This window comes from Haliotis rufescens, unplaced genomic scaffold (assembly GCF_023055435.1).
Source record: "Haliotis rufescens isolate VD_foot unplaced genomic scaffold, xgHalRufe1.0.p SCAF_80, whole genome shotgun sequence".
NCBI lineage: Eukaryota > Metazoa > Mollusca > Gastropoda > Lepetellida > Haliotidae > Haliotis > Haliotis rufescens.
In genome coordinates this window covers 1,170,567-1,188,994 of record NW_025964373.1, presented here as the reverse complement: position 1 = coordinate 1,188,994, position 18,428 = coordinate 1,170,567, and the positions used below count along the sequence as shown (strand labels likewise).

The 18,428-nt window shown below is 42.6% G+C and overlaps 1 protein-coding gene across 3 annotated transcripts in view; it reads right to left on the bottom strand.

Annotated features, from left to right (window-relative positions):
- The window catches only part of LOC124137375 (serine/threonine-protein kinase SMG1-like), a 124,255-nt gene that overhangs the window by 20,570 nt on the left and 85,257 nt on the right, over nucleotides 1-18,428 (bottom strand). For all 3 annotated transcript variants that reach the window (XM_048390006.1, XM_048390008.1, XM_048390007.1), the window contains exons 48-61: nucleotides 14,777-15,054; nucleotides 13,908-14,181; nucleotides 13,148-13,288; nucleotides 11,505-11,609; nucleotides 10,829-10,914; nucleotides 10,140-10,278; nucleotides 9,736-9,829; nucleotides 9,181-9,279; nucleotides 7,560-7,678; nucleotides 7,376-7,450; nucleotides 4,423-4,608; nucleotides 2,640-2,882; nucleotides 1,915-2,032; nucleotides 606-688 (exon numbers count right to left, since the gene is read on the bottom strand). In XM_048390006.1, the coding sequence (XP_048245963.1) occupies nucleotides 606-688; nucleotides 1,915-2,032; nucleotides 2,640-2,882; nucleotides 4,423-4,608; nucleotides 7,376-7,450; nucleotides 7,560-7,678; nucleotides 9,181-9,279; nucleotides 9,736-9,829; nucleotides 10,140-10,278; nucleotides 10,829-10,914; nucleotides 11,505-11,609; nucleotides 13,148-13,288; nucleotides 13,908-14,181; nucleotides 14,777-15,054 (2,040 nt within the window). The remainder of the gene's footprint in view (nucleotides 1-605; nucleotides 689-1,914; nucleotides 2,033-2,639; nucleotides 2,883-4,422; nucleotides 4,609-7,375; nucleotides 7,451-7,559; nucleotides 7,679-9,180; nucleotides 9,280-9,735; nucleotides 9,830-10,139; nucleotides 10,279-10,828; nucleotides 10,915-11,504; nucleotides 11,610-13,147; nucleotides 13,289-13,907; nucleotides 14,182-14,776; nucleotides 15,055-18,428) is intronic.

Here is an 18,428-nt window from a genome sequence, read left to right as displayed (position 1 = left end):
AGGGAATCAGAAAGGATAACCTTAACCTACCACCATTATTCATTGGCAAATCAGTTTATTTAGTCAAACTTCAATCTCATTCAAATCAGATCTTACTTCTCGCTACCGCTGAACAGAGATCTGAGGACATCTGATTATGGGTCATGTCAGAATGACCTTTCATCTGACCAATCACAGCATCGCTTGCCAGATCAGGAAAATGGCAGTCAGAAATCGTTTTCTAATCATGCAACCTTGAAAAAAACCCAGGTATTCCTAATGACAGACATGGGCTTTACGACTGAATCCATGGAATCTAGGCCATCTGTTAGCCATTCCAAAATGTTCCTTTGTTCAGTTTTCCAATTTTAATTGCAAATTTGTCAAAATATGTTTCGAAGCGTAGTCACCATTTTGAAACTTGTGCCATAAAGCACGAGAAATCTGCCTTCTGATTTGCTAATGTTGACTTCTTCTCAGTCATTCCATTGGTCAGTCAAAGTTTGCGAAATGTTGGTCTGACATGACCCTTAATCGGATGTCCTCAGATCTTTGATCAGCGGTAGTGAGAACAAAGATCGGATTTTAATGAGATTGGGTCAAACTTCTACTGAGTTTGAACCTACCTGCTTCCTCACATAGTCTGCAATGAATTTCTTGATAGGTTTGGCCATCTGCTCATCATCGTAGCACACTCCGCCATCAAGGCCTGCAACACAAAGACTGATGTCACACACAGCCTGGTTGTTAAAGTCAGGACCATTTGGTGCCATCCATGGCCAGGACGTATGTGTTGTAACTTAAGTCCCTATAAAAGCAGTCTTCATATGGCTACAATGTTGTTGCTGCTCTACCTGGGAATTCGGTGAAACAGAATAAATCCAGATTTTTACATGGATTTGGAATGACTTAGGAATGATACTAATTGGTCAATCAGGTGTCAAATCACAATAACCAGCCCTGTCAGAAACAGCTGATTTGATGGAAACATCCCCATGTAAGCAAATGTGTATAGAAAAGTACTTCTTTTGGTAGGTATTTTGAAACATTGTTATGTACAATGACAAGTTACAAAAAGAAGAGTTCCAGTTCTACAATATTCAATGTGTGGCAATACATCTTATGTAGAAAACACGATAACAAATGCATTTCAAGTTTTGGGGACAACGGAGAACTTTAACGAAATTGGGAGTTTTTTTTATATATATACGACTTTGACATATTTTCAAGACAATGAGCAGTTTGACATCATGTAATGGGGAATGAAACCATGCAAGACCTGCTTAGTTTTCTTCAGGTGCACATACTTTACGTTAGCTTACAAACTTGCTGTGCTATATGCTTTCAATGCCTGTCATATGTTTTGAGTGAAGTATTACAATCTGATAAACAACTGCTTGAGAATATACAGCACCCTATTTGTTTAAACGCTGTTATCGGTCTTTTCAGATTGATAACCTACTCAAAATATTTGACTCACCCCTTGCCACCTCACTCAATATATTTACTATCATTAAAGAGTTCACATTTGTTTTAGTAATGGTAGAATGGAGATAAACCTACAGTGCTTTTAATGTAGAGTTAGGTTACCTGTAGATTTAACTGTGCTAAATTTAACATTTAAAACCACATGCTGCATGCTTGCTTCCAAAATGCAATCAAGCGCAGTTAAATCTACAGGTAACGTACCTCTACATTGAAAACACGTTATGTTCATCTCCACAATGTATTGTTCCGAGTACACAGACATATCTATCAGATCCTCATATGCTGGATACTCTGATTATGAGTGAACCAATAAAGACAAATGGCTTGATGATTGAAGACTCCTTTACTGTCAGATCAACTTCCAGAAAAGGGGACGTATGAGATGGTTCACATGTTATTCCTGGTCCTGTGACTGGCAAGGTTCACAGACGTGTGTTGTACACTCACCCTGCAGGGCAGCAGCAAACTGGGTGCCCATGTGGAAGAAGTCCTGCATGGCCTGGAGTCTCTTCAGGAAGAACAGATTGGACAACAGACCTCGAGTGCTGCTGGTGAAGGAGGACAGCTGAAACAGGTCAGAATGGAGGTTGGAATGAATGTTAGAATGGAGGTCGGAATGAGGTCCGAATGGAGGTCAGAATGAAAGTAAGAATGGAGGTTGGAATGAGGTCAGAGTGGAGTTGAGAGCTAGAGTAAGAAACCGGTCAGAATGGATGTCAGACTGGATGTAAAAATGTTAGAAGTATATTCTTGCAATATTTGCTGCATACAATAATACTAACTAGGTCAAACTTCTGAAGAGCCAACATTTATTTTCCAGACATTCAGTACTGTATTACCAAGGACCCATGAAGATCCGGAGTAGACTAGGTCTTCAGCAACCCATGCTTGCTGTAAAAGGCGACTATGCTTGTCGTAAGAGGCGACGAACAGAATCGGGTGTATGATGCATGTCATCGAATCTCAATTGCGTGGATCAATACCCATGATGTCAATCACTGGATTGTCTGGTCCAGACTTGATTATTTACAGACTGCCGTCATAGTGCTGGAATATTGCTGAGTGCGGCGTTAAACAACAAACAAACAAAAACACATGTGAAGAAGAAGTGCTGCAGAGATTCCCACATGATTAAGAAGGAGATGTTGTAACAAGCACCACTGTTCCTGTACCTGCATGGACTTGGCCTCCTTGACAACGTCCACCTTCCTCCAGACGTCCGGCACCTGTACAGAATCAATGGCCTCCAACATGCTGGCAAACTCATTCTCCAGTCGGGTGAACAAGCCGTTGAATCCCATCAGCAGCATCTGCCCCGGGGTGAGGTCCCCGGAGTCGTGGTCAGAGCCCTGGAGCAGCTTGTTGAAGTCACACTGCATGTTCCTCACGATCGTCATGCACTCCATCGAATCGTTCTGGAAGTTGGGTATTGGTCAACATTTCAAGATGATTGGTTAATGGTGGATCATAATTGAGAATTGGACACTGTTGAGTTTAGAGTATCCTTTCCTTGTATCTTTCACGTTAACAATCTGTCTTGCAAAACTCTTTAATGATATTTTACTGCACAATGTTACACTCTGCAACAAAAACCCATCTATTACAACAACAGGCCTTGTAAAAGTGTTTCAGACCTTTTTGTTCTTATACATGTTATGCTTAATACCACTATAAATTCATAAAAGTACACTGAAAAAGTGGAAAATAATCTATCACAGATTTCATGGTGAATTCCTTTATTGGAAATGCAGTCAGGTGACTGGACTAAACATCAGGTACACAAACAAAATATCTACATTACACTACAGCGTACGTCAGCTCTGTGAAAACAGATTGATCAGAATTGCTGATAATGCTGCGTAGACAAGTTTACATACCTATATTCCCATGACAACATGATTATGCTGAGCAGACAAGATTACATACCTCTATTCCCAAGATAGCATGATTATGCTGAGCAGAAAAGATTACATACCTCTATTCCCAAGACAGCATGATTATGCTGAGCAGACAAGATTACATACCTCTATTCCCATGACAGCATGATTATGCTGAGCAGACAAGATTACATACCTCTATTCCCATGACAGCATGATTATGCTGAGCAGACAAGATTACATACCTCTATTCCCATGACAGCATGATAATGCTGAGCAGACAAGATTACATACCTCTATTCCCATGACAGCATGACTATGCTGAGTAGACAAGATTACATACCTCTATTCCCATGACAGCATGATAATGCTGAGTAGACAAGTTTACATACCTATATTCCCATGACAACATGATTATGCTGAGCAGACAAGATTACATACCTCTATTCCCAAGATAGCATGATTATGCTGAGCAGACAAGATTACATACCTCTATTCCCAAGACAGCATGATTATGCTGAGCAGACAAGATTACATACCTCTATTCCCATGACAGCATGATTATGCTGAGCAGACAAGATTACATACCTCTATTCCCATGACAGCATGATTATGCTGAGCAGACAAGATTACATACCTCTATTCCCATGACAGCATGATAATGCTGAGCAGACAAAATTACATACCTCTATTCCCATGACAGCATGACTATGCTGAGTAGACAAGATTACATACCTCTATTCCCATGACAGCATGATAATGCTGAGTAGACAAGTTTACATTCCTATATTCCCATGACAACATATTTATGCTGAGCAGACAAGATTACATACCTCTATTCCCATGACAGCATGATTATGCTGAGCAGACAAGATTACATACCTCTATTCCCATGACAGCATGATAATGCTGAGCAGACAAGATTACATACCTCTATTCCCAAGATAGCATGATTATGCTGAGCAGACAAGATTACATACCTCTATTCCCATGACAGCATGATAATGCTGAGTAGACAAGATTACATACCTATATTCCCATGACAACATATTTATGCTGAGTAGACAAGATTACATACCTCTATTCCCATGACAGCATTCCTGTGCAGCACCTCTAGCTGGGCGACGAGGGCGTCCAGTGGCTGCTTGAGGTCGGAGATCATGTTCTCGAGGTGCGACAGCAAGGACAAGAGACTGGCGTCCTGGGCCTGGATCAGCTTCAGGGTCTCCGGCAGGATGATTGTGCGGAAGTTGATGTTCAGGTCCTGCAACACGGCATCAGGGTAAAACACAGCCAGTAGAGACCAGTACAAGTCTGGGAGGACTACAACACGGCATCAGGGTAAAACACAGCCAATAGAGACCTTTACAAGTCAGGGAGGACTACAACACGGCATCAGGGTAAAACACAGCCAGTAGAGACCTGTACTAGTCTGGGAGGACTACAACACGGCATCAGGGTAAAACACAGCCAATAGAGACCTTTACAAGTCAGGGAGGACTACAACACGGCATCAGGTAAAACACAGGCAGTAGAGACCTGTACTAGTCTGGGAGGACTACAACACGGCATCAGGTAAAACACAGGCAGTAGAGACCTGTACTAGTCTGGGAGGACTACAACACGGCATCAGGGTAAAACACAGGCAGTAGAGATCTGTACAAGTCTGGGAGGACTACAACACGGCATCAGGTAAAACACAGGCAGTAGAGACCTGTACTAGTCTGGGAGGACTACAACACGGCATCAGGGTAAAACACAGGCAGTAGAGACCTGTACAAGTCTGGGAGGACTACAACACGGCATCAGGTAAAACACAGGCAGTAGAGACCTGTACTAGTCTGGGAGGACTACAACACGGCATCAGGGTAAAACACAGGCAGTAGAGATCTGTACAAGTCTGGGAGGACTACAACACGGCATCAGGTAAAACACAGGCAGTAGAGACCTGTACAAGTCTGGGAGGACTACAACACGGCATCAGGGTAAAACACAGGCAGTAGAGATCTGTACAAGTCTGGGAGGACTACAACACGGCATCAGGGTAAAACACAGCCAATAGAGACCTGTACAAGTCAGGGAGGACTACAACACAGCATCAGGGTAAAACACAGCCAATAGAGACCTGTACAAGTCTGGGAGGACTACAACACGGCATCAGGGTAAAACACAGGCAGAAGAGACCTGTACAAGTCTGGGAGGACCACAACATGGCATCAGGGTATAACACAGCCAATAGAGACCTGTACAAGTCTGGGAGGACTACAACACGGCATCAGGGTAAAACACAGCCAATAGAGACCTGTACAAGTCTGGGAGGACTACAACACGGCATCAGGGTAAAACACAGGCAGTAGAGACCTGTACAAGTCTGGGAGGACTACAACACGGCATCAGGGTAAAACACAGGCAGAAGAGACCTGTACAAGTCTGGGAGGACTACAACACGTCATCAGGGTAAAACACAGGCAGAAGAGACCTGTACAAGTCTGGGAGGACTACAACACGGCATCAGGGTAAAACACAGCCAGTAGAGACCTGTACAAGTCTGACAGTACTACAACACGGCATCAGGGTAAAACACAGGCAGTAGAGACCTGTACAAGTCTGGGAGGACTACAACACGGCATCAGGGTAAAACACAGGCAGAAGAGACCTGTACAAGTCTGGGAGGACTACAACACGGCATCAGGTAAAACACAGCCAATAGAGACCTGTACAAGTCAGGGAGGACTACAACACAGCATCAGGGTAAAACACAGGCAGTAGAGACCTTTACAAGTCAGGGAGGACTACAACACGGCATCAGGTAAAACACAGCCAGTAGAGACCTGTACTAGTCTGGGAGGACTACAACACGGCATCAGGGCAAAACACAGGCAGTAGAGATCTGTACTAGTCTGGGAGGACTACAACACAGCATCAGGTAAAACACAGGCAGTAGAGACCTGTACAAGTCTGGGAGGACTACAACACGGCATCAGGTAAAACACAGGCAGTAGAGACCTGTACAAGTCTGGGAGGACTACAACACGGCATCAGGTAAAACACAGCCAATAGAGACCTGTACAAGTCTGGGAGGACTACAACACGGCATCAGGTAAAACACAGGCAGTAGAGACCTGTACAAGTCAGGGAGGACTACAACACAGCATCAGGGTAAAACACAGCCAATAGAGACCTTTACAAGTCAGGGAGGACTACAACACGGCATCAGGTAAAACACAGCCAATAGAGACCTTTACAAGTCTGGGAGGACTTCTTGTTTTTTTCCTAAAATATGTTTTGTTACATGAGCCACAAGTGCAAAATGAGTTGTGAGACAAGTTGAGTTTAAATAAATGGTTCCAACCCTTAACAACACCAAGGAAATCAACTCTCATGCAGTTTAAATACTGTAAAAATATTTTGACATAAGAATATATGTGTGACTTTAACACAAACACAAACTGGTTGATAGCAATGACCTTGTTAGTCTGACAAGATGGTCCATGAAAACATTTGAACAAAAACTGCATAAGGAAGAGAATATGGATGTAACTTCTTTATTATGAGGAACACAGCATTTCGGAGTATATACTTACTCCTTCATCAGGTGAATAAATGCTATGAGGCAGAGAAGATATATATGTACCTGTAAGGACAACAAGAGTATTTAGATAACAAAGGTGAAAATTAACAAGGGAGGCCTACACTTAACTTAGCACTGATTGGTAATAGGCCATGGACAATGGGAAAACAGGAGGCAGGGGGTAATTAACACTGATAGCCACTAACAGGTACATATATTCACCTGATGAAGGAGTAAGCATATACTCTGAAACGTTGTGTTCCTCATAATAAAGAAGTTGACATACATATTCTCTTCCTTATGTATATCACTTCTACATACCTTTAAAAGACTTAAAAACTGCATTGTTTAAGTGTAGGGATACATACTGTAGCTTGACTCAAGCATCATGACATGTATTGTATAATGAGGTAGGCCTATTGTGTTACCACTATTGCCACCAGTCATGAGTCTGTGTTACCTGGAGGGCCACATATGCATTGTGTGTGGAAGTCAGGGCATGGTGTAGCTCTCGGAAGTTCTCCACGTCCCCTGCCTGAAACATACACAAAACTCAGATGGAAACATGTAAATTGTCACACAACTTCTGTGATAACATACAATACACATGTACTCAACGTCTCAAATCCTAACAACATACTTACCATGGTGTTGTTTTTGAGAGTGTCGAGGAACATGTTGACATTGCCGCTCATGCTGGACAACTCGTCGAGGAACCAGTCCCCGTCCCGGGAGGTCAGGTCCATGAGGCGGTCCCCGGCACCTAGGGAACACAGCCAGGGCATGAATGACATGCTATATCATCGCCCATAAAAAAATAGAGAAGGGGGGCAACCCCGTTTTCCATTATGAAGAGTGCACCCTGATGTCAGTAGTGTAAGTAAGGTTAAGATGTATGGATATACAACTTCTTTATTACAATTAGGAGCGACGTTGCGCTGTAGGTTCTAACACCGTTATCAAGCAAGTGATGTACAGAGTATGGGTGACCCTTCTGTGTATATAACAGGCTTCTCCACTCCAGTGTAACTGCATCTCAAACCTACTCACCTGTATAAACACGGCCTCCTATCCTGTATACATACTTGTCAACCATACTCTGTACATCACTTGCTTGAAAACTGTGTTAGAACCTACACCAAAACATCGCTCCTAATTGTAATAAAGAAGTTGTTCATCCATATATCTTACCCCAACTTGGTACTCCAACTTCTAAATGCCTCTCGAAGAAGTCAGTATTGTATTTGTCTTCATGCAGAAATAAGAGGCTCCATTGTAGAGATGTTTCACTGTTGTACAACTAACTGACAGAACCGAGAATGTTTATAGTTTTATTTAATTCCAATGTTATGAGAATATTTTGGGATACGAGAATACGCTTATCATTAGTGGAACGTTGTGCTCTTCCATAGGGCTGGGAAAATACACCAACTGTGCGATCCAATAGGTATCCATTAACTTGTTCACGATCCGATACGTATCACGATACTTGTATGTGCTCTTATCTGTGGTTCTATGCCATCTCTTTCATAAACAGGATGGCCAAATACCTGGCACACTGACGATTTACAGTTGGCAGTGTCAAGTATGGGGCAATGGATGAAAATATTTACTTTTTCACAAATAACTTTCACTACTAATTGGTGTTTGGTGTTAACAGCAACCTTTGATTATTGAATGAATGGGTTTCATAATGAGTTGACAAGATGCTGAGGGAATGAGTGAGTTGCCGCCTTTAACATTATTCCAGTTATATCACGGCATGTCAACTTAATGTGGGAGGACAGCAGCAACGATGCAGGTCTCAGACGGTTACCACTTCACAAAACCCACCAACATGGGTATGGTGCTAACAAACCTAGAAACATAACCAGGGCAACCAGGAATTATACACAAGACTATAGGTTTCTGACGTGCTCAAAGGACACAAAGGACACACACTGAACTGGGGCCTTAGATGACAGGGCCACCCCCATGACTGTCAGAATTGTTGTATTTCAAGAGTAAAAATACAGGAAATCTGACATCAGTTTAATAAAATCAGTATAATAAACATTCGAATCTAACTAACAGTTTATCATCAACACTTTGTAATAAGCGACAGGGAAGATGTTGTGTTTCTTTCGTTTTCATACTATATTGCTTTTTTCGGTCCCATAAAAACAGGTCAACAATGCTGTTGGGTTCATGAAACCATTATCCTACATGGGCTGCATACAGTTGTTTGTGAACTCACTGATCTGGATGTAAAACTGTGTGTGTTACCTGAGGCCGCCCCCTCCATCATGATGTATCTCTTGTTGAGGGAGCAGAGGGCCGACACGATCACACAGATCAGGCTTGTCACGCCACACATGCCGCTGTCTGCAACACATCACATACTTGACAATGTTCAACCTTCCACATGAAACAACCTAAGTATTGGCAACATAAAACAAAGTGAATGAACTTGTTGCAATAACTAAATTAGTTAACAGTTTGTCAGCTTATCATAGGAGGAACGCCCAAAGTCCTGCAGGTCGTAGATCTTCCCTACTTTAGTGAACCTGAAAGGTAAGGGGGTGACAGACACCAAACATCATAATCAGAGCTAATCCAGCTGATCCTGGCGTGCCCAGGGAGGCAACTCTTCAAAACAAATTAATGACCCCTTCCAATCCACCAACATTTGAACATTAAAATACATCCCAGTAGATGTAGAATAAACTATGCTAATGTTGCAAAGAAAATCATGTCAGTAACTGCCCAGCGAGTCCCACTGAAAGGCACGTCGCCACATCCACATTAGTTTATACTGACATCACAGAGACACATGCTCACCTTGCACAAAGGCCTGTATTGCTCTCTCAGACTCATGGTACTGTATCTCAAGGATAGGCGTGTCCACCAACTCCTGGGAACGACGATCCAGCAACTGGTAAAACAATATAACAGTTAGACAGCTTTCCATGATGAGAAACCACACATCCCCACCCCATCTCAACACACTATCAATATCAATATTATACTTCCTTTTTCATAGTTTAATTACAGGATGCACTAGATAAACCTCAACACATTCGACACAAGTGTTAGATAATCAAGCAATGTTTTTCAAAATAATAGAAACACCGATAACAGTATGTGTTTTGGCCAGAAACTGTTTAAGATATTAGGCCTTAGACATATTAGAAATATGACATGTTTCATTACACGGCAGAGTAAATTGTCGGCCATTACAGTACCTTCCGTATCTTGGCATTGGTTTCAGTGTCGATACTCTGGAGCCGAGTTTCCGTTGTCATGACGACCTGTGTCTTGCTGCTGGGTGCTGTAGACCCGGGCCCGAACAGGTCGTGATACCGCGAGGTTATCTGCTCACATCTGACACAAGGCAGAGGGCGTACAGTTCATATGTTACTGTCATCATATCAAACATACGCACATCAATATTGTAAATTTTGAGATTAAATTTTTTATTTTACTTATCCGATCTCACACTATGCATTTCTTCCTTCTTCTTTCAAAACTTATGTGGAAACATTGATGGGGATGTGACACAGCTGTACAATGCTGCCTGAGGCACAAACATTAGCCAACACTTCCTCCTCAAGTCTATGTGACAATGAAAGAGGAGACAGAAACAGCCCACGACCTCAACCTCTTACTCGAACTAGGGGCAAGCCATCTGTGTCGATGTTTTCTAGTGTTGTGGTGGGGGAACTAGCAGAGTCTGTTTTGCTAGCGACAAGGCATAACCCTGTCATGAGTGAGTGTGAGTGTGAGTGTGAGTGTGTTGAATATTACACCACTTTTAGCAACATCATGGCAGGGGACACCACAAATGGGCTTCACACATGGAGTGACAAGCAAACACTTTAACCACTAGGCTACCCCACCTCCCCAACCCTGTCATGAACAGTGTCCAACTCACTTGTTTGTGGTGAAGTCACACACCAGCTCCTGCAGCCACCACAGATAGTGGGATGTCCTCGCCTCGTCAGCAAATATGGCTCCAAACTGAAACATTCCAACATGTCTCTGTAATCTCCATCGTCATTCAGCATCAGAATGTGACTTGTTTATACAGGTAACTGGTTATGACATGCAAGAGCAGACCTCAGCCACAGGCTAACTTCGACCAACCTCTCCTAGTAGCCTACACTACTCAGGGACTTATCTCTACCTGCTCAGAGGCCGGTATTTGGCTTCCATTCTGCAGCAATTTTCAGTAAATATTCCAAAAAGGGAACTCATAAAATCTAATTTCATCTTAATATAGTTAGAACTGATGCGACGGCTTGATGGAGGTGACCTGTATTCCAAGGATAACATGGCCATAAAGGAGGAGTGTGTGAGTGAGATAAAAAATAACGTCACATCAGCATTTTTTCAGCCATATAGCGACCAATAAAGGAGGAAGAGGCTTAATCTTACATCATTGTCCTGAATGCAATGTTAAACACAATGTTAAAATACATCTCAAATTAAGAATTTAAGAAAAATCCCATTGAACAAAATAATTTCCCCAACAATTTGCCTGCCAAAATCACATTGTTTGAAACCCTAGATAAATCCCTGCTACTGTGACATGTGCCTGTGCTTCTCACCTGTGATACAATGGTGCTGTAGCTGTGCAGCACCTCAAACACGCTGTGTAGCAGTGACCGTCGCTGTTGCAGGTGACCACTCATCTCTGTCTCCAGCTGTTCACACTGAAACACACAGCACAGTGTCACCAGCACTGCTCATACTACAGTAGGCTGGAGCTGTCGGAGGTCCACGAAGGAAGATATTGGAGTGTCTCTCGAAGTTAGAACACACCTTACATCGATCACTAATACAGTAAACTACCTATGCTGTGATATTGGAGCACATTTGAAATAAGGAACAACTAACCCCTTCTTCGTTCTCTGTTTGTTTCAATGACTTCACCACACAGTTTGCTGACAAAGGGAAAGTGAATGTCAGCCTGATCAGTGTATCAAGCCCACCAGTACTATAAGCTTCATGTCTGACCCAGACAGGACCAGCTGAGGTACACAGACAGGACCAGCTGAGGTACACAGACAGGACAGGACCAGCTGAGGTACACAGACAGGACCAGCTGAGGTACACAGACAGGACCAGCTGAGGTACACAGACAGGACCAGCTGAGGTACACATCCATCATTGTAAGAAAGCTGGATTAAATGACATGTTTCACATTATTCCAACATTACCTTGGCTTCATAGATTGTCCGTTGTGGGAAATCCAGGTCATCTGTTAGACGACATATAATGCTTCAACCACTAGATAACCCAACTGCCCTACCATCTCACCTGCCCTGCGATCTGACCCAGATCCCCGGAGAAATGATATATAACGCTTCAACCACTAGATAACCCAACTGCCCTACCATCTCACCTGCCCTGCGATCTGACCCACGTTATCAGCGAGACGATATACAACGCTTCAACTACTAGATAACCCAACTGCCCTACCAACTCACCTGCCCTTCAATCTGACAAAGGTCCCCAGCGAGGCAATATATAACGCTTCAACCACAAGATAACCCGACTGCCCTATCAACTCACCTGCCCCACAATCTGACCCACGTTATCAGCGAGACGAAATATAACGCTTCAACCTCTAGATAACCCAACTGCCCTACCAACTCACCTGTCCTACAATCTGACCCAGATCCCCGGCGAAATGATATATAACGCTTCAACTACTAGATAACCCAACTGCCCTACCAACTCACCTGCCCTTCAATCTGACAAAGGTCCCCAGCGAGATGATATATAACGCTTCAGCCACAAGATAACCCGACTGCCCTATCAACTCACCTGCCCTTCAATCTGACAAAGGTCCCCAGCGAGATGATATATAATGCTTCAACCACTAGATAACCCGGCTGTCCTATCAACTCACCTGCCCCACAATCTGACCCAGGTTCCTGGCGAAACGATATTCAACGCTTCAACTACCAGTGAGTGAGTGAGTATGGTTTTACGCCGCTTTTAGCATTATTCCAGCAATATCACGGCGGGGGACACCAGAAATGGGCTTCACACATTGTACTCATGTCGGGAATCGAACCCGGGTCTTCGGCGTGACGAGCGAACGCTTTAACCACTAGGCTACCCGACCGCCCCCTTCAACTACTAGATAATCCAACTACCCTATCAACTCACCTGCCCTTCAATCTGACCCAGATCCCTGGCGAGGCAAAATATAATGTTTCAACCACTAGATAACCCAACTCACCTGCCCCACGATCTGACTCTGGCCCGCACCCTGGAGGAACTCCGTGGCAGCAGAGAAGCTGGGTGCTCCCAGGTCCAGGGGCTTGGCCACTTCGGAACACATCTTCTGGAACACTGACCCCTGCATGGTCTCCAGGCAGTGCTGAGAAGTAGAAACAAGCCTGATGCAATACACATCAGCCCAAAACAATACACAGATCTTTCCAGGGGATATGTTGAAGAAAGGGCTGAACAGAAAATAAGGTCTCAAACCAAAATATGTTACAATGCAAGGGAGGTTTAATGCCCTTCTCAGCAACACTCCCGCCATAACAAAGCATGTCACACCAGAAATGGTCCCACAGGTTGAGAATCTAACCTGTGTGTCTTCAGTGTCATATGGCTAGGAATATTCCTGAAAGGGGCATAGAACCCTACGTATTTCCTCATGTACAATCCTGTAATAATGATGTAACAATTGTTAATAAAGACCTTGAGAAGACAAAGCCACCCATCATCCCAGAGCAGTGTCAGTAATTAATGGTGGTTCTAGGGTCCTTGAGGGTTTCTTGATTTAGTAGGGGCACCCTAGACCTGTACTTTCTGACATCAGTTAATATGCTACTCAAAAGACGTTAAAGAACACAGGATTCTTTCGCATTACTATAGTTAATCTGTCATCCCATGACAGTAGTTCACATTCACCCCTTGACTTTTATGCTAAATGTCCAACACTACAGAATGAACAAGAATGAGTTCTTCCACTTCAACAGCCCCCTCACCTTGTGCATCTTCTGCCAGTGACTGAACTCGTTGATCTTCTCCTCCACGGCCTTGTAGGCCGAGTCCTTGGCTGCCTTGACCACCGAGTACTCTGCGTACCTCTCCTGCAGGGAGTACAGGGCGTGGCCGGCATCGCGCTGAGCCTCCATCAACAACTGCTTCACCTCCTTCATCCCGTCCATGTCAGTCAGGTGGGACAGGTGGCGCTCGCACATCTGTATCCATGACAACTCTACTTCCCTCAGCTCGGGCACAGCAGTCATGATATCTTCTCTGAAACACAAGGTCTTACATCAATACCAGAAAACTGTGGCATTGAGTGATACAGTGTCATGCACCAGATACACACAACCCAGTAGCCTGTAGGGTCCTGCAGGTCCTACCCTGACTGACGTACCTCAGTGTTCCCGCTGACTGTTCCTGCTGACCCGCGAGACATGTCTGAACAGTCTTGTAATAGTCCCAGGTGCAACTGCTTTATGTCAGCCATACATGACTTTGTAAGTGTCCTATTCAATTCCATCTTGGTCAAGGTTTGTAAATTTGGTGAAACGTTTAACTTGGTATGGTTGCAATATTGCAAAATTACAACATGGAAAAGCCATGTTCTCATTCAAGTAACATTTCCCTCAACTGAATATTATCAAAATGTCCAATAAAGCCTCACACCAAAAATTGTTTCTGAATTGAAATTAAGCAATTTCTCAATGTCAGATCCTGTATTCAAAGCAGATACCAAAATATGTATACAAGATAACACTGCGTTTCAATGTTATTGCGCACATAGTCATGAATTATTCTGGTTTTCTTTCTGGTTTGATCTATATCCGAAAGTTACTTCTGACATCCTCCTCCTTCTCCTGCCTACCTGTTCTTTGTCCAGGCCGCCTTCATCTCCATAACCCTGATAGCGAACATGCTGCAGGTGATCTCACGCTCCATCTCCTTCTTGCTCTTCTTCTTCTCCCCCGCTCCCGCCGCCGTGGTCATCCCCCCTCCGTAGAAGGCCCCCGTGTAGCCCCCCTCGTTCCCGGTGGTCCAGTCCACCAGCGGGTCATACACAAAGGCCTCCAGCAGTGTCAGCAGCGTCTCTCGGCCTTTACGCATCGTCTTCATCACGTGCTCACTTGCCGTTCGGAAAGTCCCCTGGAACACCAAAACATCACTGTCATAACAAAGTGCCATAGCATCCATTGGTTCAAAATGTTGAATGAAATTAGTAGAACAAATAATGACATTTATAGGAAAAAGGTAGTAAAAATTTCTAAAAGTGCTATATATATCAAAAGGCACAAGTTCAGTATGTGCCTGGTAAACATGCAAAGTTTTGTAAGAAAGTATTTAACGGTTTTTGAGTTACGCTCTGGAAACGAACACCACCCCTGTAGAACCTAAGTCCAACTTATTGCCATGGAAACGTGAAAAATAAAAATTTCTAAAATTCCTAAATAGCAAGATCGAGGCACCAGTCCAGTATGTGTCTGGTAAACATGCAAAGTTTTTGTTGGAAATTATTTAACGGTTTTTGAGTTATGCTCCGGAAACGAACAGCACCCTTATAGAACCTAAGTCCAACTTGTTGCCATGGAAACGTAAAAAATAAAAATTTATAAAATTCCTAAATAGCAAAAGGCACCAGTTCAGCATGAGTCTGATACACATGCAAAGTTTCGTAGAGAAATATTTAACGGTTTATTTAACGAGTTATGCTCCGGAAACGATTTCGGGACGCACACACACACACGTTCGCACACACGCATTTCTATATCCCCTGCCAACTTCGTTTGGGCGGGGGATAAAAATACAATATCAGTAAATCAATAAAATGCTTTTCCTAGCACTGTCTCCATGCACACCTACAATCTAATGACATCTTGGAAATACTTGATTCACTTCTTGTCGACAGTGTCAACTCCGTGTAGTGAGTGAGTGAGTGAGGTTTTACGCTGCTGTTAGCAATATTCCAGCAATATCACTGTAGGGGGACACCAGAAATAGGCTTCACACATTGTACCCATGATACAGCTGGAGTGAGTGAGTGAGTGAGTATGGTTTTACACCGCTTTTAGCAATATTCCAGCAATATCACTGCGGGGGACACCAGAAATGGAGTTCACACATTGTACCCACATCAGGAATCGAACCTAGGTCTTTAACCACTAGGCTACCCGACTGCCCCGTAACTCCGTGTAAAGACACTGGCCTAAGAAATATGATGGACACAATGACAACGTGTGACAAGGAGATAGAAACTCATTCACAAGGCTGAAAGTTTTCAAATTCCATTTATCAAGCCAAACTGATCAAATACAAGCAAATATATAACACCAGATTCTATAATCTTCAGTGCTAAACCACTCATGCACCAAAGTTTTTCATGGTCTGTTATTTCCACATCCATCTATTCAGTTATAGTATTGCTCTGGTGAATTACAAAGCATCAGTTCATTTAATTTTTTCAACCCATAGTTACACTGAAAAATATCCTTTTCAAAAATCCTTTTCTATCAAAGAATATTTTTACATTCTAAAATAAACAGTACACAGTTCACTCTTCTTATTAAAACAGAAGACTGAAAAACAACAAAATCAATTGTTGGGATCCATTTTGTACTGCAAAACTGGTCATGATAAATTATATTTTATCACTAATGCTTCCAAACGAAAATATTTCAAACATGTTGGCAACAAATGTGACAAAAACACAACAACAATTCAACAAATCATTTCGATTTAATTGTTAAGATCAAAACATTCATAGAGATGACTGTCAAATTTCCCTGGCTCAATGTCACAGTAATCTAATTGGATAAAGGTACTGGTATGTGTCTCCCTGAAATCCAATCATCTAAAAATATTGATGCATGTAAACCACACATCCTTGTCAAACTCATTACCGCATCCCAGCGTATGTCCGGCTAGTCTGCAGTGCATACAGTGACGCATGGACTCCAGGATTGATCGTTACAGTCTTCAGTGATGAGGGCAGGCCTAACACACCTGGGACCCCGTCACAAAACACCTGTATTTAGGGAGCAAGATAATGTTCTTCCCATGGAATTTTGAAAAGACAAAAAACCTTGCAGGTACGGAGGTAAGTGATCAAGTTGATTGTTGTATCACCTAGTCTCAAAAAGTCTCAAACTGCATCACAGCATCTCGTAAACCAGTAACATGATCAATGTATTCACTATTCAGTCATAAATGTCTTGCTAATTCATATTTTCTAATAGCCCAAAGGAAGAGATTGAAATACTTTCTATTACAGCTGTAAAGTAATTCCTCAATATGGTATTTATGTCCTCTTGCTGTGCAGATGTTAAGGCTACAGTTATCTGTAGATTGTCTTGACTCAAAAATGCTCAAGTGTTCAACAATCTGGATACCGTAATCGACGTAATAAGTGCCCAGGGCGCTCTCAAAATTAGAAATAGGGGGCTCTTATTAGAATATTATTTTGAGTTGAAAGATCGTAAATTTCGTGGTTTATGCTGACAACCTGAAATGTTTATATACGACAAAAATATTTTTCCAGGTTTAATTGCCCATAATTAAGGGCAAATATAACATACGAGTGCGTATTATCCGTGAATAAATAAGTCTTGTGTACAGTTGGAAGGGGTGCTAATTGAGATTGTTCACTAGCCAATAGATTAGCAAATATCGCCGTGGGCGCTTATTAGAGCAGGGCGCTTATTACGTCGAATACGGTAAACCTTAAATTAACATCAAACTGAAAGAGAGAGATGATGTGGGACAGAAGCACCATGGAGTGTTCCAAACAATTACATTCAGATGGTTCACGTTTGAACAAAAAGGTTTGAATCCCGGTTCGCCCACATTATGTTTCTAGGTTTGTCAGCACCATACACGTGCTCGCGGGTTTCACAGAAGTGGTAAACGTCTGAAACCTGCATCACTTCGGGCTTTCCTCCCACATTAAGCTGACACGTCGTGATATAACTGGAATACTGTTAAAAGCGGCGTTAATGCCAACTCACTCACTCACTGAACAGAAAGGACAAGTAATCACTTGTTTTAACATATCATTCCAAAATCCCTTCCATAGCACCTGTATGCTGATAAAACTGCCATGTAGAATAATCAACAAGTTGAATTATATGCTACACCAACTTGTGTCTAGGACTCCATTTTCCCCTTTTATCATCTTTAACAGCTATGAATATATCAACAGTTCAATGAAGGTTTCAGAAATAATTTCTTTTTTGCAGATTTGTAAGATGAGGCCAACTACTTCTTATTACTACCAAATAGTATTCAGCACTTAACGACCCCAATCATGTGTATCATCCAGCTTTAATTTCAATTAAAACATTATCAATTTAACCGAATAAATCTATGTTCTGAACAGAAAAACATTCAATAGAATAATATTCCTTCTGACCATCATAGTTCCTGCCTGTATTCCAATCTATCACTCGTGATATTTGCAATTTACTTATTATGAAATTGATGAGGATATTTGCCCTTGTCTAAGGTTGAAATCCATTATACTGGAG